This window comes from Aspergillus eucalypticola (genome assembly GCF_003184535.1).
Source record: "Aspergillus eucalypticola CBS 122712 chromosome Unknown BO83scaffold_20, whole genome shotgun sequence".
Classification (NCBI taxonomy): domain Eukaryota; kingdom Fungi; phylum Ascomycota; class Eurotiomycetes; order Eurotiales; family Aspergillaceae; genus Aspergillus; species Aspergillus eucalypticola.
This window is the reverse complement of record NW_020290294.1, coordinates 429176-452154: the sequence shown is the minus strand read 5'-3', so window position 1 is coordinate 452154 and position 22979 is coordinate 429176. Positions and strand designations below refer to the sequence as shown.

The 22979-nt window shown below is 51.6% G+C and overlaps 9 protein-coding genes across 9 annotated transcripts; 4 read left to right on the top strand and 5 right to left on the bottom strand.

Annotated features, from left to right (window-relative positions):
* Window positions 1-1271: 1271 nt before the first annotated feature.
* On the bottom strand, window positions 1272-3390 carry BO83DRAFT_450418 (glycosyl hydrolase family 79 C-terminal domain-containing protein; the record flags this gene model as incomplete). Its single annotated transcript, XM_025536801.1, has 4 exons — window positions 1272-2206; window positions 2314-2829; window positions 2920-3019; window positions 3189-3390. 4 exons carry the CDS (start codon window positions 3388-3390, stop codon window positions 1399-1401), a joined length of 1626 nt encoding a protein of 541 aa, XP_025385987.1. The 3' UTR covers window positions 1272-1398.
* A 1310-nt stretch (window positions 3391-4700) lies between these two features.
* Window positions 4701-9093, bottom strand: BO83DRAFT_342371 (cohesin subunit SMC1). The gene is made up of 6 exons (XM_025528657.1): window positions 8923-9093; window positions 8777-8870; window positions 5727-8700; window positions 5362-5669; window positions 4939-5305; window positions 4701-4854 (listed from the first exon to the last, which is right to left on the bottom strand). The coding sequence occupies exons 1-6, from the start codon at window positions 8951-8953 to the stop codon at window positions 4837-4839; spliced, it is 3792 nt and encodes a 1263-aa protein (XP_025385986.1). The 5' UTR covers window positions 8954-9093; the 3' UTR covers window positions 4701-4836.
* Window positions 9094-9271: 178 nt separating this feature from the next.
* Window positions 9272-10637, bottom strand: BO83DRAFT_365305 (uncharacterized protein). Its single transcript, XM_025529666.1, has 2 exons — window positions 10459-10637; window positions 9272-10322 (listed from the first exon to the last, which is right to left on the bottom strand). The coding sequence occupies exon 2, from the start codon at window positions 10311-10313 to the stop codon at window positions 9411-9413; it is 903 nt and encodes a 300-aa protein (XP_025385985.1). The 5' UTR covers window positions 10314-10322; window positions 10459-10637; the 3' UTR covers window positions 9272-9410.
* On the top strand, window positions 10596-12073 carry pdx1 (putative pyruvate dehydrogenase complex component Pdx1). The gene is made up of 2 exons (XM_025528656.1): window positions 10596-10936; window positions 11067-12073. The coding sequence occupies exons 1-2, from the start codon at window positions 10858-10860 to the stop codon at window positions 11855-11857; spliced, it is 870 nt and encodes a 289-aa protein (XP_025385984.1). The 5' UTR covers window positions 10596-10857; the 3' UTR covers window positions 11858-12073.
* A 975-nt stretch (window positions 12074-13048) lies between these two features.
* On the bottom strand, window positions 13049-15073 carry BO83DRAFT_317793 (WD40 repeat domain-containing protein; the record flags this gene model as incomplete). Its single annotated transcript, XM_025527718.1, has 4 exons — window positions 13049-13813; window positions 13867-14453; window positions 14513-14640; window positions 14745-15073. The coding sequence occupies 4 exons, from the start codon at window positions 15071-15073 to the stop codon at window positions 13049-13051; spliced, it is 1809 nt and encodes a 602-aa protein (XP_025385983.1).
* Window positions 15074-16957: 1884 nt separating this feature from the next.
* BO83DRAFT_342358 (M18 family aminopeptidase) lies at window positions 16958-18857 on the top strand. Its single transcript, XM_025528655.1, has 6 exons — window positions 16958-17081; window positions 17139-17200; window positions 17253-17354; window positions 17415-17550; window positions 17599-17691; window positions 17740-18857. The coding sequence occupies exons 1-6, from the start codon at window positions 17006-17008 to the stop codon at window positions 18762-18764; spliced, it is 1494 nt and encodes a 497-aa protein (XP_025385982.1). The 5' UTR covers window positions 16958-17005; the 3' UTR covers window positions 18765-18857.
* A 224-nt stretch (window positions 18858-19081) lies between these two features.
* On the top strand, window positions 19082-20338 carry BO83DRAFT_342354 (DSC4 family protein). The gene is made up of 2 exons (XM_025528654.1): window positions 19082-19382; window positions 19482-20338. The coding sequence occupies exons 1-2, from the start codon at window positions 19171-19173 to the stop codon at window positions 20242-20244; spliced, it is 975 nt and encodes a 324-aa protein (XP_025385981.1). The 5' UTR covers window positions 19082-19170; the 3' UTR covers window positions 20245-20338.
* Window positions 20339-20349: 11 nt separating this feature from the next.
* Window positions 20350-21429, bottom strand: BO83DRAFT_380245 (ATP-dependent Clp protease proteolytic subunit). Its single transcript, XM_025531709.1, has 4 exons — window positions 21208-21429; window positions 21133-21151; window positions 21045-21070; window positions 20350-20997 (listed from the first exon to the last, which is right to left on the bottom strand). Exons 1-4 carry the CDS (start codon window positions 21367-21369, stop codon window positions 20446-20448), a joined length of 759 nt encoding a protein of 252 aa, XP_025385980.1. The 5' UTR covers window positions 21370-21429; the 3' UTR covers window positions 20350-20445.
* Window positions 21430-21511: 82 nt separating this feature from the next.
* On the top strand, window positions 21512-22930 carry BO83DRAFT_439191 (uncharacterized protein; the record flags this gene model as incomplete). Its single annotated transcript, XM_025536150.1, has 1 exon — window positions 21512-22930. One exon carries the CDS (start codon window positions 21512-21514, stop codon window positions 22928-22930), a length of 1419 nt encoding a protein of 472 aa, XP_025385979.1.
* Between the last annotated feature and the right edge of the window lie 49 nt (window positions 22931-22979).

Genomic DNA, 22979 nt, shown 5'->3' with positions numbered 1-22979 from the left:
ATCAAAATCACCCACTGACAGATAGAGAAGAAAAGGGGGGAGAGCGCAGGGATCCATACCCATTACCATAGTGCGTAGCGGGGACATCCCCTCTATAGCGCTTCTTCAGCTCTTTCCAGTCTCTCAATTCTAGCTTCCCGAACCTTCACCATTAGGGCCCTTGTAGGAAACATGCAGACGGTGAGACATCCGCCTACGTACATCGTCCTGCAAACTTGCTTTCTTACCTGGAAACCCTGCATGATGGCTTGCATGCTTCAGCCCGAGTGAGCCATGACTACGGGGTAGAGAAGGGCAAGACGATGGGCAGCGAAGCAGAGCATGCCTCACGCTAGGAAAATCCGCAATGCTCTGCCTGGCGACAACAACCCTTCTAGCTAACTACTACTGCCCCAATGACACTCGACCAGACAGAAGACAATTCTGCGGTCAATCCTTGGAATATTAATTAAAGGCTAGGTCAGAGTCCGAGCACTTGCATGAATCGATCCATCAGGCGAGTCCTGGTACTCCGAGGAAGTGGGATAGCCGTCCGTCGCGCCACCACTCAGCCCGGCTAACTGGGCCGTGGCTTGGGGGAAGCTACGTATCAACCCGCTAACGCAGATCATTGACTAGCTGTACACCGATTATTCGATCAATAGAATTCAAAATCTGTCGCCGCGGGAGACATGGTACAACCGACCATTTTTTTACCCCCATCAAGGTTACATCTGTCTCGCCGTCGGTCGACAGGTCTCTCGCAAACGCCGTACCGGGAGAGTTGCCACCATCCACTTTGTTTATTTTTAACAAATCGAGAACTATTTGCTCTGAGTTTCCGACTCTGGAAGATATCCTCCGAACAAATCGATGCTTTGTTGGATTTTTAAAATGCCCTTTTCGGCTGGAAAATCATGATTGCCATCAATGAGGCAAATCCGCGAGTCTCAGATGATTCCCACGTACTCCGCATTAGTACGGAGCAGGCTCGGGGTTGATATTTCCTCGTCTGAAAGTGGCAGATGGAGCTGATCGTCAAGTTGAAGTGAGGATTCGGCTTCTTCTCCGTACCGCTTGGAACATAATGATGAAGCCGCCGATACTTCGAATGGGAAAGACTCTGTGCTCCAGCAAATGCCCAGGCTTGAGCTACACATCCGCATCTAGAGAAAGGCTAAAAACCCTCTGGAACTTTATAGTATTTCGTAATTACCAAACCCAGCTTTCCTCTTCTGTTCTAAGCACCATTTGGATTGTTATGATCTAACAAGGTTCAGACTGGCTATCCTTTCCACGGATGCTAACCGCGTGGGAGCCGCATCATGAATGATACAGAGGCCAGAGTTCCGCGGATAGATATCTTCTACCATGCATACCCTATTGTTACAGCTTCTACGGCCCACACCGGATGACCTTTCACAGACTGAGGATTGCAGCGCTGGAGTAGGGGATCTCGATCTCCACAACCCCATCGTCGCCCACCGAGATCGCCTCTCCGATCGTTACGTTCTGCAATCGAACTGGCTTACCCTGTGCCAGCTCGTAATTGTAAGACCAGCCGTCCCAGGTGATCCCCGTGATGGCGTTGCTGCCGTTCGCCATCAGCCGCTGCACTGAAACCGAGTCGGAGTACACCGATCCAGATGAAGGCAACTGGAACGTATACTTCGCGCTGGGTCTGCTCTCCACTTTCTCTGCTATCGAATCGGTTGAGGTGTAGTTGAACTCCACCAGGTTGATGACAGCCACTCGGACCAGAGAGTCATTCACGTACGCGGCATATGCGGCTTCCGTATCCGCGGCCAGCGGGAGATTGACAATACGGACATCGTCTCCGCCGTGGAGCATGGCCGCCACCATGGCATTGCCGTAATACGGCGCCTTCGTGCCTATGGATGTACGATTCGTTCCTACTGGCTGCCAGGAGATGTAATTGTAATTACTTCCCTGATGCATATGGGTTCGGCGGATGTTCTGCGAGGCGCAGTAAAGGTTGAAGTCTACCCCCCAAAGTGCAGCCCCGAATGAATTGGACAGTCCAGGCGCGCCCTGGTTGTACAAAGAGTTGGTCTCGCCCAGGATATAGGGGATGCCCGGGGTCAGGTTGTCGTTCGACAAGATACGTGAGACGTTGACCTGTTGTGCGACGCTTTCCACCGTCTTAGTATGGTTCATTAGCGTATTCTGCAGTGTTACTCCCGGCTGAGTGGCGCCACCGATGTAGCTGCGTCAAACGCGACCTATTAGCCAAATTCGACCTGTGCTCCATCCTTTCGCGTTCAGAGTACAATTGGGGCTGGGGGCTGGGGACTTGGCCACCACCAAACTCACTTGTGTTCGGAATTGAGGGCAATGTTCCGGCTGTTGTCTAGGCCTTTCTCCCACGTCACCACGGGATTCAAGCTGTTGGTGACCCCGGCGAATGAAGGCGCAATGTATTTTGAGTCTGCGAGCTCAGGACACGCCTCGACCAATCTCTTCTCGATCCGCGCTGTCTTGTTCAACCACTCATTCACATAGTCTTGTTCCGTCCAGTTCGCCGGTCTCTTGATGCCCTGTGCGGACGTCTTGTACAAATCCGGCTCATTCCCCAGTTCCCAATACGCCAGTTTTCCTCCTTCCAGAGCCTTACACACCACCGGCACGGATTCTAGCATGAGCTCTATATCTGTCGAGCTATTTTTCCCCAGGTTAAAACCGTGGATGAACTTTGTTCCCGGCCAGGTGAAGTACGACTCAACGAAGGCGGGGCCAAACGAAAAAATTATCGGGTAATCTGTCGAAATGCTGGTAATGTATGTGGCATTTGTGGCTGCTTGTAGGTTCGGATCATACAGGGCAAAGTCTCTGCATGATTTAATTAGATTCCTACCCCTCCTTCCCCTCTTTGCCTAGATGGGGAAGATAGAATTGAGGATGATGGAGATTGACACGTACTGAGTATTCCCTCCAACACGAATGTACGGCTTTGCGCCCTGCAACTCGGCCAGATTGTCTAGCAGGTGATTCGAGAAGAGATTCGGATGTGATAGGTTTCCTGGGATCATCAAAATGGGTCAGACCTAATAGTACTACTAATATATTATCAACACTTCTCCCCCCGCTAACTACTGATACCACAACACAGCATAGTAGTGGTAGTAGTAGCTATCTCACTAGTATTCAAGTAGTACTCGTATTGAATGAGATAGAGGGATTTGGCATACCTGCATAATCCGGAAAGAACGCAAATTCAATAGAGAATGAAACAAAAGGATGCAAGACCGGCAGAGCTGCATCATCCGGAACTGATGCACTCAGACTGATTAATGATGAGGTGCTCCTTTCATCTTGGAAGGTCGGACGAGCTGCAATGCTGTGTGCAGCTCCAAGTAGGAGAGAGAGTAATGTGATTGGACGATGATGCATTTCCGTGATACTTTTTCAAATAGAAGTCTAGCTTATTGGTGACTTTGTTTGAGATATAATTCTAGTATCAAATAAATAGTCGTAAGTGATAAGTGACTATATGACGAAAATATGAGTATATATCATCATTCAATATATATCCTCACTGCCTCGGAGAAGAAACGCATCAATTACCCCACATCCCAACATTACTACTTAGCACTTAAGTACTAGTACTCTTCTAATAGCTCAAATCCCGGGGTAGTAAGTACTACTAATTAAGACCACTTTAACCGGCGGGGTCGGGATAGCACCACCACCACTACCAGCCCTCAAAACCTTGGATGAAGTGAAACCATCTATTGGAGGGTAATTGGCGGCGCGGGGAAATTCCCTCCGAATGTGCGGGGATGATGAGAGGGGAAGACACAGTTGGAACTGTAATTCTTGCTGTTTGCTATGTAGTAGTGGATGTAGATCTATTCCTTTTTACACCTCTATGTTTGATTGTTGTTAGATGGAGTCGGGTAATTGTTCGGTAGATGGGTAATAAGGGTTCGTTTGTGGTGAGGGGGGTAGATGATGCAGTAATACTAGAATAAATTAACCGCTCAGTATGTAGAAATAATGAACACACACTCCATGGCATTGGCATGACTATCCGCAAGGGCCAAGGAAAGCTTCTGAATGCTTGAACACATATGGCATTTATATAACTAACCTATCTCACAACTACCACTGAGACTACTACTTACTCTCACGCTAACAACTACACAAACTCCTCCCTCGGGTCCCTAAATCCATCCCTCCCATAAATCCTCAGCTTCTATCCACAAGCGCATTGACTCTCCAACAATCCTGCGTCCTCTTTTTGTTTTCTGACAACATCTCAGCATAGCCAATACATTTCCCCCAATATAGCCAGCCGGATCTACAGCAAATAACAGCCATGTATTCGCATAACCCCCACCCGCATCATCTTCAATCTCAACGGTGTTAATCTGCAATACCTTTGGATTTATCTCATCAGCTGGAACAACGTGATCGAATGTTACTCCGTAGCATGCTGTTAGCCATATTAACAAAACCAAGCAATCAATACAAACCCCTCCCAGTGAGTACTAGTAGTATTTATAATAAGCTGAGATATATTTACCTCTCCGGATACTTCTCCGCCATCCAACCCAAATACTCATTCCGCACTACCGGATTCCCGGGTAGTATTTCTTCTTCCAGACAAGCTTCGCGCCCGTAGATCGTTACATAGGCCAGAGAGGCTGGGATTACTACTATTTATGTGGGGGTAACAATTTAGGCAGCTTTTGAGGCATCAAGAAAGCAAGTAATCATTGCATTAATCCGTAAACAGGTCAACTAAAGAGAAAGAAAAAGCATGCTGCCCATCAAGCCATCGTCAGATATTCTACATAACACCGAAGGAATAAAAAGAAACAGCCTTTCAGTCGTTTAGTTGTATTTACGAAGCTGTTGGGAGAAAAATGTTAGCATTCTCATAACCCCGGGCGAAGATAGAACAAAAAGAATCCTGGGGGAGGGGCAAGGGCTTACATCAAGAGTCAAGGATTTGCTGCTGTTCTCTACCTGGTCTCGGTAAATTCCAACCAGCGCTTCACTGTTCTGGAAGAGTCCGTTCTTCAGACTGATCACGATGAACTGCATGCCTGGTGCCGCGTGGTCGTGGATGTAGTTGGCAATCCGGGCAACGTTGGTGTTGTCCAGTGCCGCATCGACCTCGTCCAGAACGAAGAACGGCGACGGCTGGTAGGAGTGGATGGCAAACAGCAGGGCCAGGGCAGCCATGGTTTTCTCACCACCGGAGAGGTGCTCCATGTCGCGGAATCGCTTGAGAGGGGGCATGGCATGGTATTTGATACCGTCGAGATACGGCTCGTCGGAGTCCTCGATATCGAGATAGCTGTATCATTGTTAGTTCTCTGATGCTCTGATCTAAGGATGTAGAAAACCACTTACGCTTGTCCTCCCAGCGGGTAGTTGGCGCTCTTGGTCAGCTCACGATAGATGGGCCCAATCTGCTCGGAGATGTGAGAGAAGGCTTTGTTGAAGAGTTCCGAACGCTTGTGCATCACATCCTCAAAGTCATCCTTGGTCCTTCGCGCATGCTTGCGGGAGTCTTCAAAGTCCTTCTCTGTCGCCTTGAGCTTGTTCTCCACGCTCTCAAGACGCTCCATAGCGCGCGTGTTGGGCGCCATCTTGTCAAGCTCGCTGTTGAGGGACCGAACCTTCTCCAGCAGCTCCTCTTCTAACTTTTCGTCGCTCTCCTATTGACAATTAGCAAATGTTGATCATGTTGATAACTCCGAAACGGCATAGCTCACCTCCTTCAGAGTTTCTCCCAGGGAGTCAAAGTCGACTTCAATGCCGTAGTCTTGCACCATGAAAGCCTGACCACCGCTTCCAGTGCCGTCTTCATCCACATCCATGGCGTCGGGGTCTGCCGCCTGAACCAGTTCATCAATAGGAAGTTGGTCAAGCGGATTCGAATCCTCGGTCAATGGAATGTCAATGTCTTCAAGCTTGCAACGCCGGAGTAGAGCGTATCGACTAGACGAATTGCGTTGTATTTCCGCCTCCAGGGCATTGACGTTTTTGATCGTCCCTTCGACTTCTCTGCTGCGTCTTTGGAGCTCCCGGCGGTGTTGTGCAAGGTTTTCGGCTGACTGCGCGTAAGCCTCCTTTTGCTTCTCGAGCTTCTCACGAAGAATGTCAAGCTCAGCTTCAAACTCATCGAGTTGATTTCGGATGCTCTCTTGCTCAGCTTGAAGCTCCTCAATCAACTGCTCGTCACGCTGCTGTTGTGCCTGAAGCCCAGCAACACGGTCAGCAGTTGCCTGAAGGCGCTGCTTTTCGAAGCTAAGCTGGTTTTCGATTCTGCTCTTCTGCGTCGTGAACTCGAGCTTCTTTTGAGCAGCCTCTTCCTGCAGAGAGCCTTGTTGAACCTCATATTCGCGGATATTGCTATACCCGAGGCGTTTGCAGAACTTCTTGTAAACTTCATCCTCCACACTGCGGACAGTCTCTTGAGAGGTAGCGATTGTTTGATCGAGCTCCTCGAGCAACTCCTGGCGCTCAACATACTTAGGCCTTACATCCTCGAGCTGGCGCCTCACAAAGTCGAGTTCACTGTGCTTGCTTTCGAGATTTCTCTCGAGGGCCTTCAGCTCATCACGGGCGTAGGCAAGCTGTTGCTCAAGACCAACCAATTCACCCTGCAGAGTCTCCTCCTCCGTTCCGCGGCGATGACCCTTGGGCAGGTTGCCCAAGTCTGCCATCAGCTTGTCCTTAAGCTTGTACAAGTTTTCGACCTCGGAATCCTCCCAGCGCTTGGAGTTCTGCTGAGGGCCGCGACCACCAGTCATCAAACCACCCTTGTGAATGACGGTCCCATCAAGAGTAACGGCCTTCGCATCAACGTTCCTGTCGTAGCAAAGATACTTGGCAGTAGCCAAATCGTCACAGACAATGGCATTTCCACAAGCGTAGCTGATGGCTCTGGCAACCGAGTCGTCATAGTCAACGGTCTCGATCGCTGGGCGCATTCCTCTGTGCAGACCCTTCAGGTTGGAGTTGAAGGCCTTAACTTGGATTGTTTCCAGAGGAATGAATGTCGCCTGTCCGGCTCTTTGGTCGCGGAGGTGCTGGATGCACTCCTTCGCTGTCTTCTCATTGTCCACAACGATGGCGTCAAAGTGCCGTCCAAGTACGGTGCTGACTGCTTCGGCGTATTTCTTCTGTTTAGGCTTGCAGAGGTCGCTTACTCGGCCTTTGACGCCCGGGAAGATCCGCTTGAGGGTCGAAATCAGTTCCTTGGCTCTTATTTCCTTCTCAGACTGCTTCTTGCCATCATCGGCCTCGAGAAGCTTCTTCAACACAACCTGAAGCTTCTCCTCAAGCTCCGTTCTCATCTGAGAGACACGTAGCCGTTCAGAAGTTAGAGCATTCAGCTCCTTCTTCTTGCGCTCGATTTCTTTCGACGTAGACTTGACAGTATCAGTAACCGACGACTTGCGCTCGGCTAAAGTTTGTGTCTCAGACTCCAGAGTCTTGAGCTGCCACTCGGTACCTTCAAACTTGCTCTTCAGGCTGTTGTAGGCCTCGGCTTCAGTCTTGCGCTGACGACGCAGGTTGTCTAGGTTCAGCTGTTCCGCGGAAGATTTCTTGTTGACCTCTTCCCTGAGCCGCTTGTACTCCTGCTGGTCGGCTTCGCTCAATTGGCCACCTTGTTTGCTCATGGTCTTCTGCCACTCAGCTTCCCACTGAGCTTGAGCCTTCTCGACAACCTTGAGATCCTTCTCGAGCTGCTTGGCGTTTGCCGCTTGACCCTCGCGCTCCCGAGTAATCTCAGCAATCCGGGAGGTGAAGCGGTCGACCTTCTTCTTCGTAATGTCGACCTTCTCATCAACAGGTACTAGGGCATTCGTAGACTCCTCGATCTCTTTCTCCTTGGCCACGATGTTCTTCTCAGCCTTTGCAACATCTCGACCAACCCGAGCATGATCCTTCTTAGCGTCCTCCACATTCTTCTCGTATTTCTCAACGCCGCGGCGGAACTCCTTCAGCTCATCCTGATATTTCTGGATATCCGCACTCGACGCATCAATAAGGCGCTGGAAGTGGAACAACTTCCACAAGATATGCGTGATGATGGCCTGATCGCGTTCCTCGGCCTTCCGGGCATAGTTCTCGGCCTCGCGCTTTTGCTCCTGGTATTGCTTGATTTCCGAATTGATACCTCTGCGACGGTTCAACTGCACAGTCTGTTGCTCTGCGGCTTCCTCCGCCTCCGCCTTCAAGCGCTCGTATTCGGCCTTGTATTCCAGACTTCCTGAGATCTGCTCGATCAGCCGCGTCAGATCCTTGGGTGACTGCGAGGCAATGGCCTCCACATCACCCTGGAAAACCAGGAAGTTGCGCGCCTTGATCAGGATGTTCTCCGCCTCGAGAGCCTCGTTGTACTGCTGTGCCGTGACAATGCGATTGTTGATACGGTACTCGCTGACACCTCCATTGGTGATAGACCGGCGCCATTGTTGCTCCTCACCCGCATCATCCTCGTAGACTGCCATAACCCACGCGGTCCGGGGATCGTTCTTTCCGCTTGGGTCCTGCGACTGTTCACCGTCGATTCCGTCCTCCGCTTGGTCATCCCCGTTGGCCTCTGCTTCGATGGCATTGCCGCTGGCATCGACTTTGGATGTGCGCAGGACACGGCCGCGGTATACGAGATCGCGAAGGTTCGTGGATCGTAGATGTGACGATTTGATACCTAAGACGAACGATATCGCATCCATACTGGAGAAGGTCAGCGCACCGTACTTTGCCTCGCTTGATTTCCTCTGTCCGCGAAATGGGGTAGAATGATACGCACGAGTTGGACTTTCCGGACCCGTTGGGTCCGATGATGGAGGTGAAGTAGGCATCACCGAAGAGAAGTACATGATGACCCTTGTACGATTTGAAATCTAGAGCAGGTGTCAGAGCGGTTGAGAGTGCCGGATAGAGGGTGTTGCTTACTGAACAGCTCGAGCCGGATGAGCTTTCCCATCTTGCGACGGACAGCCGCGTTTCAGCGACTGTGGGAATGCAGATACAAATCGCAAGTTGATGTTGGTTGAAACCGGTGAAGGTCGCCTGGAGAATAAGGCGGCAGGCTGGAACAGCCCACAAGAGAGGGTCGGATTTGTGGAGGGGCTCGCGCAATGGTTTATCGTCGGAGTCGCGTCTTGATTGATTGATTGATTGATGGGGGGACGCGCTGCGGAGGGTCACGTGGTTCCGCATATACTCCGGCTACTTTCTACACGGTATTTGTCCCCGGCAGTGCTCACACTCTACAGATCTTCAATTTATGGTAATTGCTTGTGTTTTAACTTCATTCCATATATACATGGTTGTCTGACATGCCGTATAACAGGCTAAAAGGAAAGTAGGTAGGACAAAAAGTAGAGTAATTAGACATCAAAAGAAGGATATCATAGCGAAAACCGGACTCCCATCTCCTATCAGCGCCGGAAACTCACAGGATTGCCAACAAGCATAAAGTCCTGTGAGACGTAGCCACCAGAGTCCATGCGCAGAACGCCCTTCTGGCCCTCCACTTCCAGAAGGATAAAGTCCTCCTGGGAGAAGATCTGCCGGACAGACCGGAACAACCGCCACATAGACATGCTCATCCTCTTGAAGGGAGCTTTGAAGAAGCTAACCTTCCCTTGCTCACCCTGAGCCACAGTGCGCTCTCCTGCAATACCAGGCGCATCCGGGATAGACTCCAAAAGCATATCCGGAGACGAATCCGGAGAGATCACCAAACGGCGGGAGAAAGCGATCTGACGCGGCAGGGCGTCAAATTCGTAGGGCTTGCGGAACGGAACCACGCTTCGCACGGTGAAGCGAAGATGTGTGTGACCGTTGACATTGACAGCCCTGATGGCGCGGATCAACCGAGTGGTCTTGAAAAGGAACACCGTACCCATAACGCTCATTGTTACGCAAATACCACCGAACAGAGCTTGCTGCCACATCGGGAGAGGTATAAGGGGATCCCGGAAGACGGCATTGGAATTGTATACAGCGTAGGCAAAACAGAAACCCGCAATACCGTAGGCGCCCAACACGTATCCGCGTTGTGATGGTGCCCGGAACAAGACAATCTCTCCCTCCTTGGCGACCTTTCTTTCGAGCTTTCCAAATCCTTCTGGACGTCTTCCGGCAAATTTCAAGCTGTCTTCAGGCGCCGTGCGCACCACCTTGGGCTTGACCTGTTGGGTTTTGCTGGCAGCCTTTGTTCGCGAGGCACTGGAGGAGAAATACCTCCATGCTGGACTGGAGGACTCGAGAACGGATGAGAGAGTGCTCCGGGGACACTGCTGGGCAAATGCCCTTAAGATAAACGGCCGCGCAAACATCTTGTCGACCTGGTAATTCCGACTGTTAGGATAGAGTAAAAGTTGGAGCGCAGGCCACAACGGGCCCCAGCCATCAATGTTCACATATTGAAGTGTCGTTGAAAAAGAGCCTAACGACTTCAGGAGATAAGCAGATTAGACTCACCAGGAAGCAAAGGAATTAAGGCCAATGGCTTGGTGCAATGGCAGGAGGTCGAGGCCGTCGTTCTCCGCGGCAGAAAAATGTTCCCGTCCGGGCCGCCGGTGAAGCTCCCAACAATAATCACCTCAACCTTCTCCGAGCTGACCCTTCCGATAGCGACGCAATTCTCCGGCTTGGAACGTCCTGCAACGCTCAGCTCGCAGATTGCGACTATACTCCGACTCTCTAGGGACCACTGTGCTTTTTCTGCGGCCCCGTTAGCCTGGCGGTGGGTTCCTATCCGATCCCAGCAAATCTCCGCCCACTCCAAGCTACAGCGCTCGCGATCCCGACGATAGCCACACCCCTCGGAAAAGACATTCACTTGTCCTATACAAACACCAAAAGCCTCGCGCATTAAACATGGCCTCCACCTTCTCGGTCTGCCGTCTTCCGGCGGCCCTTGCCCGTCGTCAATTCCGTGTTCTCAGCACCTCCAAGCGTGAGTTTCCCGACAAAATACAGCTTGATATCAACTTTCCCACACCACCATATCCCCTCCCTTTCACGTCCATATTCGCCCATGAACCACCCTCATGTTCACCTCAGTTAACATACCATTCATCATATAGGCTTGAACTCCACCTCCGCCCCTCAATTCCAGAACCCCGCCTACCCTCTGTATCCCTCCGTCACCCAGCTCCTCCATGAAAAAGGCATCCCGGAGTCCGAAGTGTCCAAGATCCCCGCGTCCGGCCCCAAGGGCCGTCTCCTGAAGGGCGATGTCCTCGCCTACCTGGGCGCCATCCCCGCCTCCTACCCTTCTGAGCAAGCAGCCCGGATCGACAAGCTCGCTCACCTCGACCTGAGCAACATCAAGATCGCCGCGCCCGTCAAGCCCGCGGAGCCCGTTCCGGCCGTGGAAGAGAAGCCCGTTGCTCGTCCCCCGCCGACCACCTCCGTCGCCGTCTCCATCTCCCTGGCCGCCGTGCTGTCCGTTCAGAAGAAGATCCAAGAATCCCTGGGTACCACGGTGCCGCTGTCGACGTTCCTCGCCCGCGCTACCGACCTGGCAAACGACGACCTGCCCCGCTCTTCTCTCGAGAAGCCTTCCGCTGATGAGCTGTTCGACGAGCTCCTCGGTGCTCAGCCTATCAAGTTCTCCCGGGGAGAGTACATCCCTGAGTTGAATGCCGAGGAGGCCCGGCCGGTGCAGAAGAAGCAAAAGGTGGAGGATGATCTGATTGATTTCTTGGCTGGAAAGGTTTCCAAGAAGGCTGTTGCTACTGCTAAGAGCGTTGTCGAGCCGGCCGCGAACGTCTTCAGCCTGACTGTTCCGGTTGAGGAAGAGAAGAGGGCGAAGGTTTTCTTGGACCGCGTGAAGACCTTGTTGACTGTTGAGCCTGGCAGGCTGGTTCTATAGATCTCCATTCCTTTTCTTTTCTCATCATTTTTTTTGTTCCCATTTCCTTGGTTATTTCCCATTTCCATCTTTTCGTGCTGTAAGTTATGCGCAGAAGACGGGAGACAAAGTCTTGTCTCGTACGTATCTCTTGGATTAGTTTCATTGGGCTGATGAACCGTTTTTATCTTAGTATAACATCAATCAAGAAGATAATGAAATAAACTTTCAGTTTAGAGTCGAAAGTCCAAATGGTGGACTACTATTGTTATAGACTGGATCAACCCTGTTCTGAATATTGTATATCATTGAAGTTGAAGATAGTAGAAATCTACTAACAACTATGTACTAAAGTGTTATACTATCGAAGCAACCGGCCTAAATTTGCAACCTCTCCGAATCTTTCCTTTTTTTTTTTACCCTTCTGGTCTTTCATTCTCGTTATCTATGACATTAAATGTCTTTCGTTCTCCCCCCCTGCGAAACAACACGTTCCTCATAGTTAAAGTCAAGCAAACCCTTCTCGAAGCTCTTGGTGTGTTGTAAATCATTCCGTCGTGAAATCTGAACGCGGGGAGGGGATTGTGTGTGTGGTACATCATGCAACTCTGAAAGAGGTGTATAAGCCCATTGAGTCAATCAATCAATCCATCACATCCGCCTGAATCTTTGGGGATGAGGATGGAGCAACGCCTTGGTCCTGGTTTTACCTGTTCACCATAGGAAAACACCATAAGCGCCACCGCTGAGATTCATTTCCATGGATAGTAGCGAAAACCTGCAAATAGTGAGTGCCTGCTGCAAAGACATGGGCTGGCACCTGTGCGCGGATAAAAATAAGAGTAGGCTGAGAAGAAACACAAGAGAAGAAAAGTAGAAGCAGAAACAGGCAGAGCCAGAGATACATGGAATGAAATGTTGCAGCCAGCGGAAAGGACTTATTAGAAAGCAGAACGACGCAGAAAAAGAACCCTTTAGTTACCCATGATATGCTGTTGTGTACCCCATGAGATGCGAGAAAAAATGCCCAGGCTAGACCCATTTAGAAAAACAAAGAAACCCTCCTCCAGACCGTCCAAGGACAGAACCCAGCATCGTAAGAAACGCCAAAGCCTTGGAAACGCCATATCTAATGCATATTGGTAAGCCCAACGACAAGTTCAAGGACGCCATGGCACCAAATTATTTCGAAATGAACAGCAACCTTTCTCGTCAGCGGATGGTACCCCATTCTGCTAGCTTGCTACCTTCACGTCCGTGCTCTCTGCCCGGTCGTTTGTTGAAGATCTTCCAGAACCGTAGGGTCTCATCTCCAGCCCCGGTGACGACTGTTTGGCCATCGGGGCTCATGGCCAAGTAAAGTACACGGAATGTATGACCGGTCAAAGAGACAATCTGCTCCATACGAGGGTACTTCCAGATAACTATTTGGTTCTGGCTGTAGCCGTGCGTGCTGATGATCTCATCCGAATTCTTCGACCACGCCAAGTTACAAACCTGACTGCCTGTGTCGACTTCTTTGATCAAGGAACCAGTCGACGTGTTCCAGAACTTTATGGTTCGATCAGCTGTACCACCACCGGACGCGAGAAGATGATGCTGGTGTGGAGACCAAGCGATTGCCTTGACGGCCGCAGTATGGTCGGAAAAGCGGTAAAGCGGTGTTTCGTTGAGCTTGTCCCAGACCAGCAGTTTGTTGTCGTTCCCGCCTGAGGCTAATTGACCATCTTCGGTGTTCCAACGAAGACCACATACCTCTTGCTTATGACCAGATAAGCGACGCAGGTACTGATCCGGGGAGCGGACGTCTCTATGGAAGATCAGTCGATCTCGAGAGCCGGACGTGAGGATATGATCGTTCCAAGCCAATGCTCCTACACGATTCGTGTGTCCAATCATCGTACGGAGGCGACGACAGCGCTCAGCATCCCATATTTGTACAAGACCCTTGCCTGTGCCTATTGAAAGATGTGTTCCCTACTCCAATTAGCGCTTCCGTCGAACATATTGACCAAGAACTGGGCACTCACCCTTTGTATCCAGCTAACACTTGTGACTGTATCATCTCGTAGCTCACAGAGCTTCGTCACGCGGCCTGTCTGGGAGTTCCACATGTAGACCGAGTTGCCTAGGCCCACCCCAAGAACGTTACTGCTGCCCCAGTCTACTAAGTTGAGATAGAAATCATCTTGCAGATCAGGCGCATCAAGGACCTTGTAGGGTACCTTGTTCACGTAGCGAGGCTGTTTCCGAGGCGTTTCCAGAATACGTTGGCTGTCGAGGCGGATTGGTGATAGACTATAGAGCTCTGATCGGACATTGAGATTCGGACCATGCTGACTTCGCGGAGTCTTTGAAGGTGTGGGGTGAGCTGACCCAGCACGTGGGGAAGCGTAGTTGAAAAGGTTTTTGTGGGGCGTCGATGGTGTTATGCTGGCAGGTGGTAGGTTCGAGACCACATGTGAAGGTGGCGTATGTGAGCGGGTCTTGTCATTTATGCCATTACCCATACCCAACAAGGGGTCCGGCGATAGGGAATCCAAATCGGCCTGTGGAACAGTATTCCCAAAGAGTTCACTTCGCAAAACCCGCGAGTACATGCGATTTGCTTCTTCAGCTACACCGGGGTTAGCGACGATGATCGGCAATGCCAGGATCACATCGGATGCGACTCACTTTTTTGAAAGTGAAGCTCCGAATGGGGAGCACGTTTTTTCGACTTTGATGGTGTTGAAGGGCAGCCGTCCTCATGAAGCAGGCTGAACGTTGCCTGAAGGTCTTGCCCCTCACGATTGGGAATAAATCTGGAATAGGATTCACAGTTTAGTGACATGATGTCAAAGGATATAGGTCCATGGTCACGACCGATGAATCGCTCTCAAAAAGCACCATTGAATGTGTTACTGACCTATCACCGTACACTCTCTGCCTCTTCCTGCTGGGACTGGTACCCGGTGTTCTCTCGCGGGGACGTCCAGCATCCTCAAAATCCTTCAGAGCCTTCGCTAGGGCATCCGCATCGATTGGCCCAGAGGTAGTCCGAGAATTCTGGCTCCTGACTTGCGGTTCCGGGTAGAATAGAGTCTTCTTCGACGGCATACTAGGGGGCGTCCTGGAGCCAGGAGGCGATGCGATCGTCAACGCATTTGGTCCGGTACGATCGGGCGACTTGACGGCCGGTGCGCCTGCAGCAGCATTGCGGGTGGTCGGCCGATCTGATTTCTTGGGGTCGCCCATGGTTGTCGGAGGGGCGAACCTCACGAGGTGCAAATGGCGGTCGAATGCGGGATCAACTGGAGGCAGGGTCAATGCGACAGGTCTCAAACGTCGTCGGGTCGCAAGTGGCGGCAGAGTGGGAGGGGAAGAGCAGCTGGGGTATATCGTATTCAATGACTGGGCGAATATAGAGTTGTCCTTCAGGTCAATCGGCGGCTCGGGGTTGTAGAAGGTGGTGAATGCAGAGGTTGCTGATGACAACAGCCAGACCCTTGTGTTCCGCTCCGATCAATACACCAAATAAACTAGGAGCAAGCGGGCACAGGAGCGAACAGAGAGTGACGACAGAGTGTCTCTCACCAGACCCGAGGCAGACTAGAAAGAAACGCACAGCTTGTGGAGGTCATTTGATACTGACCTGACCACCGTCTGGTGAGGGAGGAAGGATTGAGACAGTTTGATCCAAGGGTTGGCGATGGGCTTCCTCTCTTGCTCGACCGTTCGAAGGGGAGCCCCAGCAGCGGTCACGCGTCGGATGCGCTAAACCACTTTGGGCAACGCAGGAGGTTGGTGTTATTCTATACTTGCCCTTCCTGGCGAAGAGACAATGATGAGTTTATCCTTCATTACAAAGAAGATTTAAAATCTTTGGTCACCATTGTCTTGACCTATTTTTGTTCTCCTTTGCTTCCCATCTCGCATAGTGGTGGGTGGGTGATTTCATCCGACTGATGACTGATCTTCGTCAGGTGTTGTTGTCGCATGGGAGGAATTGTTTATCTGCACCCGCTGGATCGCCTGTACCTCCAAATGCACGTCCGTGTCTGATCGATTGTGACCCTCCCACCACAAACAGACAGGTCCTTTTTCCTTTTTTTCGTGAAATTGATCATTCACTCAGGCTAGATTATCAGACGTGAAACAATTCCTAACCAATCCGATCAAATTGTCCGTGCTACAGGAGGCGTTCCATGGACTGACGCGAAGCGCCGGCGTGGTGATTGGGCCAGCGCGCTCTACTCCGTTGTTATCGATTGTCGCAGCGCCACGAGCACTACCGCGACCGCCTCTCATTCCACGCGCCTGGTGAACGCGACAGCAAAAGCTTGGGCCAGACACTGCTAGAAAGGAGAGTTTTCAGCCAAAGAAATTGAATCTGAGATCCCTCCTGGTCCCCGTCTTGCGTCGATCACAGTACAGCATTAGTTTAGCATAACGGGCTTGACTCGTGGCGTGGATTTCCAGGGTATACTGGCGATCAACCGTCTGTACCGAATTCTCATCAAGCTTAGAGGCTCAACGGTCGACTATTTTCAGTTGCTTTTTTTATTTGATCTGCTCTATTTCCGATGGTGCCGCGATTCACATGACTAACAATAACATCCATTATGAGACTTCTATTTCTATCCAAGTGCCATGTCTTGAGTTTCGAGCTATGACCGTGTCTTGCAAGGACCCCATGACGAGCACCGATACAAACAGGGCGCGACCGTGTTTGTTTCAGTTTTCTGCCAAGGAAGACAGAAAGACAATCTTATTGTATGAAGAGAATCTGAATTAGATTGAAACTTCTAAGAACGCTAGGGGATACTCACAGACCGATGACTAGTAGACATAACAATCCACATGAGGTCATTTATTGGTTCTTAGTGGTTTGACTTAAATCCATGATACCACGATTCAACAACCGCCTACACATTATTGAGATATTCACGCCAACCCAGCTAATCTTCTGCTTATCTGTCCAGTTTCACTTTAGTGGAATTGGCAACCAATTAAGCGACATCAGTGAATTCCATAAACCACCCGTCCGCCTATTAGGTACTAGTCAAATAGATGAAGCCATGCGGAGACGCCAACTGACCGCCTTACTATGATCTCATGCCCACTTTTTCCCCTCCCCGTGATCCCCATGTTTCTTTATCCACATCTCCTGGGGACCTTCGTGACAAGATGACTTCTAAAATTGCTCAAAGTTTGAAGCAGCCGGCTCTGGACTTCCTGTCCTTTGTCAATGCGTCTCCTACCCGTAATCACATTACGTTCTATACTATTATAAGGTAGTCGATTGCTGACTTTGCTGTAGCGTTCCATGCCGTTCAGTCGGCAAAGGAACTCCTTGCCAAGGCTGGCTTCCAGGAGATCAAGGTATGCGATGGCTGCATTGTATCACGGAATTAACCGCTAATTCCCGGTGCAGGAGAAGGACTCTTGGGCGTCAACCTGCCGGCCTGGTGGAAAGTACTACTTGACCCGTAACCAGTCCACCATCATCGCTTTTGCTGTCGGCAAGAAATGGAAGGTATGGTTTCCGCCAATTGTCAATGATCTGACCTCTGTGCTAATCATATCAATTGATTAGCCGGGTAACCCCATTTCGATGATCGGTGCTCACACCGATTCCCCCGTCCTGAGAGTCAAGCCGGTCAGCAACAAGCGCGGGGAAGGATATGTCCAAGTCGGCGTGGAGACTTATGGAGGCGGCATCTGGCACACCTGTCCGTGCTACTGATTCACTTTGACTATATCATGCTAACTGTCTCTAGGGTTCGACCGTGATCTGGGTGTTGCAGGTCGGGCTATGGTCCGCAATGGCGACGGTTCAATTGTGCAGAAGTTGATCAAGATTGACCGACCCAGTAAGTACATTTGACCTTTGTACAACCGGCTTTTCTGACTAGGCATAGTTCTCCGCATTCCCACTCTGGCCATTCATCTGGACCGCCAGGAGACTTTTGCCTTCAACAAGGAAACCCAGCTGTTCCCCATCGCTGGTCTTGTTGCTGCTGAGCTGAACCGTACCGGTGCCTCCGAGGAGACTGACAAAGCGGCCAAGGAAGCCAACGAGGACAAGGGCGACTTGTCTCCTCTGAAGGCCATCACCGAGCGCCACCACCCTTACCTGGTTGAGCTTATTGCTGCCGAAGCCGGTGTCAAGCCCCTCGATGTCCTTGACTTTGAGATGATCTTGTTCGATACCCAGAAGTCGAACCTGGGTGGACTGCTGGAGGAGTTCATCTTTTCGCCTCGCCTGGACAACCTGAACAGCTCTTTCTGTGCCACCGTCGGCTTGATCGACTCTGTGGCTGACTCCTCAGCGTTGGACGAGGAACCCGCTATCCGTCTCATTGCACTCTTTGACCACGAGGAAATCGGAAGCCGCACTGCTCAGGGTGCCGACTCGAACATCCTCCCCTCCGTCATCCGTCGCTTGTCCGTGCTCCCGTCGACGGCCGGCGCTAGTGACGACATCGCCACTGCTTACGAGCAGACCTTGTCTACGTCTTTCCTACTGTCTGCTGATATGGCCCATGGAGTTCACCCGAATTACACGGCCAAGTATGAGAACGACCACCGGCCCCAAATCAACAAGGGCCCTGTTATCAAGATCAACGCCAACGCGCGCTATGCGACCAACTCGCCCGGTATCGTTCTTCTTCAGGAAGTCGCTCGCAAGGCTGGGGAAGATGTTGGCGAAAAGGTTCCCCTGCAGCTGTTTGTTGTCCGCAATGACTCCAGCTGCGGAAGCACCATTGGCCCAATGCTGTCCGCGGCGCTTGGCGCTCGGACATTGGATCTGGGTAACCCCCAGTTGAGCATGCACAGTATCCGTGAGACGGGAGGTACCCTCGATGTGGCACACTCGATCCGTCTGTTCACTGGATTCTTCAAGCACTACGCCAGTCTTTCCAAGACGATCTTTGTTGATTAGATGGATAAGTCTACGGGTGGGTGAAGGTTATACAAGAAGCATAAGAATACCTAAGATGCATCATTCTGGAATAATTCCTGAAAATAAGCAAACAACCTTTCCTCCATAGTAGATCGCCATAGTAAAAAGATTATCATTTGTGATAAGTTATAGTTTAACCCCGGATGTTGCCAGATGCAGCGCTCCGGGCCGAGAAAAGTCCGCAGCCACCTGATCCACATCATCGGCCATCATCGTTGCCGGTGACGCTCCACCTCCAACTCCCTCCGTCTCTCCACCTGAAACACCACCCTAACTACTCCATCTTCCCCCCATCACCTCGTCCCCCCCGGTCTGCACTGGCCCCCCTAGACCTTTCCCTCTCACTCCTCACCCCCCAACGCCATCCATGCCCCCATGACCCTCTATGACCACTCCGGACGCCTATCGAGATGCGGAATACATCGCTGACGTGTCCGGCATCATCGACCCTCATGGCGGCGCCAGCGCCAACTCCACCAGCCGCAGCGAGCGTCTGAGGAAGGTGCAGACGGCCGCGAAAGTCGCGTTCATTGACCGACTGCTCCGCGACCTAGACATCCTTATTTACTGTGAGCTTTCAGCGTTGTATTATATGGAGTGAGCAGAATCCACGCCCCCCGCCCCCGCAACTCCGCACGAGCGGAGGTGCCCCCATACATAAAGTATAAATCATCACACTAACAACACATATTTCAGCTGCTCGATAATCCTCTTTGCCCTCCGCGCAATAATTCAACTTATCTTCTTCACACCCAAAGCACCCCCCTTCGACCCTACGAGAAACCAACCCTTCGTCGGCGCTATACTGGGTAGTAACCTCTTCTGCATCATCTTTCATAAATTCTTCACTAGACCCGAAGCTAGCGAATCGACGCGCGGATACCTGCATGGCGGGATCTTGATTGACTTTATTGGACAGAAGGCGCCCATTCCGTTCGCTAGACTTCTTTTCCTGGATTGTCTCATTTTGTTTCTGGATCTGGTCATGTTGGGGTTGATCGTTGAGCGGGTAAAGACGGTGGAGGTTACTGCGAGTGCGCCGGTTGAGACCACGCCTGAGGGGGAGGAAGAGCGACAGGACCACGATCTGGAGGAGAGGGGGGTGCGAGGGAGTGGGCCTTCCACGAGATGCTCGTCGCGAACATTGGAGGGTGATGAAGATGTGGAGACAATTGAACTGGGCGAGATGGAGAGAACGCAGTTGCTGGCTGATCCGGACGAGGGAGGGAGGAATGCACAACACGCCCATCCTATGGATACGTTCGTGTCGGGCCAATCAACGATCATGAATGTGGGATTGGTTGACCTTGTCCGTGATCAGTGGCGATACAGCCCTGCGACAGCGCGGCGGACGACACCGTATGTGCCTTCTGACCAGACCGCGGCCTTTTTGAGAGAACGGTTCGGCATCCGAGTTGGCGCGGATGGGCGCATGGAGCGGATTGGGACGGATGCGTGATATAGTGTAATGTAATGAGTTAGATGAGTTGACATTTGTACATATGCCAATGCTTATACGATGGATACATGAACAACCATCTACTGATCGATTTACCCTAAAGACCTCAAATATCCTATAATGTAACCATACCATAACTTCATCACAAGTACCGATACAAACAAAAACACATAATCACAAAACAAAAAAGGGTATACATCCTCACGGAATCGCTTCACCCCCCTCCGCACCCGGCGGTCCCCTCCTATCCAAAATCTCATCCACAATACCCATATCAAGCGCCTCCTTCGCACCCATGAAATAGTCCCTCTCCATCAACTTCTCAATCTCATCCAACGTCATCTCCTTCTTTCCCGTCAAATGCCTCTTATAAATCTTATTCAACTGGCTCCGCACCCTGAGTATCTCCTTCGCATGGATGGCAATATCACTCGCTTGACCAAAGTAACCCCCGGACGGCTGATGCATCATGATCGAGCTATGCGGCAAGCAGAATCGCTTGCCCGGGTGTCCTCCACAAAGCAGCAACGAGCCCATCGAGGCGGCTTGGCCCACGCAGATCGTGCTCACGGGGGAGGCGATGTAGGTCATTGTGTCGTAGATGGCGAGACCGGCGGTTACGGACCCTCCGGGGGAGTTGATGTAGAGGTGGATGGGCTTCTGGGGGTTGTCGGCTTCGAGGAAGAGGAGTTGGGCGACGATGCTGGCGGACATGGTTTCGTCGACTTCGCCGTTTAGGCAGATGATTCGTTCCTGTACTTTGTTAGGATTGGATTGGGTGGAGGGGTGGGTGTATGTACCTTGAGGAGACGAGAGAAGATGTCGTCTGTGATGGGTGTGTACTTGGTTAGTTGGGGTCAAGTACTGTGGTCGCTGCAGTAAACGTACATGTGTGCCATCCTCCTCCCTAATTACCGTTAGTATACTCATACATCTATCAGAAATTAGAATGTGTCCACTCACCACAGTCTCAGTAACAAACGGCGTCGGCGTCCACCCCCGCGGAGACCGGGCACCTGATAGCGTCGGAACAGAGCTGGCAAAGCTGCGCGACAGCAGCGCCGGCTTGACAGTCTGGCGGCCAACGACGCGAGCTAATCGCTGAAGAGGACGTGTTGTGTTCATTATGAGCAGCAATATACTCCAATGGTGAACAGAGTTGATAGAGCAGGATCGGGAGAAGACTCTATGAAGAAGATGATGATGGTTGGAGATCTGGTCCGCCGGCGGAGCTCCAAGATCCCGCCGAAGCTTAGCGCGTCCGACAATGTCTCTCTCCGCCGCCGCCGCCTTTTTTCCCCGATTCCTGAAAACTATATTCCTTCTCCTCACCACCCACCACGCCATGGCGTGTCTCAACAGCCGGATCTCATACGCTTCCTGGCGTCTGAGGGTATTCCGGCAGCTTTTCCGGCCGAATGGCTCCTCTGAGGTGGGATATCGTGCTATATCAACCGCCAATGACACACGGGAACCTCTCCGTCCGACGGCCTCCTCCGCGGACAAGACATTGAAGTCTACCCCAACAGAAAATAAAGAAGCTGCTGCTGCTGCTTCTGGAGATGAGAAAGGATCAAAGCAACCACTACGTCCCTCCGAACTCCTCCCGCAATCCCCCCTCCTCACCAACCCCCGCCCCGGCCACGACAAGCTACACAAGAAGAAACGCCGCCCCGACCCCAAAGAATCCGACATCCACCTGAATCCCTGGGCGCAAGCCCTCGCCTCCCCCCTCCGAGCCTGCAAAGTAACCGGCGCGAGAGTCCCGCGCGCCTTCATGAGCGAATGGGGGTTTGTACAGCGTCCCGACGTCGAAGACAAGCTCTGGCTGCTTCCAGTGGGACTAATGAAGGACAAACTATATCCCTCTTCCACAACTCCTTCCCAAGAAGAAGGACATACGAAAGACGAAAACGGCAATCCCAACAACAAGAATAACGTCAAGAATAACGTCAAGAAGAACACAACCCGCCACCTAACCCTCCGCATCGTCGACCGCCTCCCCCTCCTCCGCACCCTAACCTCCACCTACTGGAGCACGAAAACAAACCGCAAGCGCGAACCCCTCGCCAAACTCCTCCCGCACCGATGGAAACACCCCCTGGGACCCGTGACAAGCTGGGAAGAATCGCAGCTCTCCCTACGAGAAGACACACCGACCTTCACGCTTAAAATGATGCGCCGGGACGTGGTCCAGAAACTCAAAGCGGCGTGCGACCCACCCGACACGCAGCCTGAAGCGAAGCGCCGAGTGTGGACGGTTCTGCCGGTTAGCAAGTACGGACGAGCTCACATAGCGCGGAGAACGTGGTCTATGGAGCCGTTTGAGCGGATGGAGTGTTGCGGGGTGTTGGTGAATAATCGCCGGAGGGGGAAGCCTGGGAGAGTCACGGGGCTGTGGCCGCGGATGCCGGAGATCGTGTGTATATCGAAGCAGAAGAAGGTGGCGCCGGTGTTTGATTTGACGGTGATGTTGGGGGAGGAGGAGTTGGCGGAGTTGAGGGAGTATTGTCCGGGGCTTTTTGGGAAGACGGCGGTGGTGTTGAGGCCGGATAATAAGGTGACGGTGGAAGCCATGTTGGCGCTGTGGAGGTTGAGAGGGTTTGTTAGGAGTGATGGGGTGTTGGAACCGCCCAGGATGGAGGTTAGGTTGAAGAGTAAGTGGAGGAGTAATTATCTTCTATAACATAACTTTACTCTGTATGTATGTATGTATGTATGTATGTACGTCTATC

Bases quoted from the DNA above. Each gene is read 5' to 3' on its own strand.
- BO83DRAFT_380245 (XM_025531709.1), bottom strand. From the start codon at position 21,369: ATGAACACAACACGTCCTCTTCAGCGATTAGCTCGCGTCGTTGGCCGC. The intron at 20,998-21,044 runs GTACATACACCC...AACAAAGTACAG, and splicing joins TCTTCTCTCGTCTCCTCAAG to GAACGAATCATCTGCCTAAA.
- BO83DRAFT_365305 (XM_025529666.1), bottom strand. From the start codon at position 10,313: ATGTTTGCGCGGCCGTTTATCTTAAGGGCATTTGCCCAGCAGTGTCCC.
- BO83DRAFT_342371 (XM_025528657.1), bottom strand. From the start codon at position 8,953: ATGGGAAAGCTCATCCGGCTCGAGCTGTTCA. The intron at 5,670-5,726 runs GTGAGCTATGCC...AATTGTCAATAG, and splicing joins TGGGAGAAACTCTGAAGGAG to GAGAGCGACGAAAAGTTAGA. The intron at 5,306-5,361 runs GTAAGTGGTTTT...ACAATGATACAG, and splicing joins TACCCGCTGGGAGGACAAGC to CTATCTCGATATCGAGGACT.
- BO83DRAFT_342354 (XM_025528654.1), top strand. From the start codon at position 19,171: ATGACCACTCCGGACGCCTATCGAGATGCGGAATACATCGCTGACGTG. The intron at 19,383-19,481 runs GTGAGCAGAATC...CACATATTTCAG, and splicing joins TCAGCGTTGTATTATATGGA to CTGCTCGATAATCCTCTTTG.
- BO83DRAFT_342358 (XM_025528655.1), top strand. From the start codon at position 17,006: ATGACTTCTAAAATTGCTCAAAGTTTGAAGCAGCCGGCTCTGGACTTC. The intron at 17,201-17,252 runs GTATGCGATGGC...TTCCCGGTGCAG, and splicing joins CTGGCTTCCAGGAGATCAAG to GAGAAGGACTCTTGGGCGTC. The intron at 17,355-17,414 runs GTATGGTTTCCG...TCAATTGATTAG, and splicing joins CTGTCGGCAAGAAATGGAAG to CCGGGTAACCCCATTTCGAT.
- pdx1 (XM_025528656.1), top strand. From the start codon at position 10,858: ATGGCCTCCACCTTCTCGGTCTGCCGTCTTCCGGCGGCCCTTGCCCGT. The intron at 10,937-11,066 runs GTGAGTTTCCCG...TTCATCATATAG, and splicing joins TGTTCTCAGCACCTCCAAGC to GCTTGAACTCCACCTCCGCC.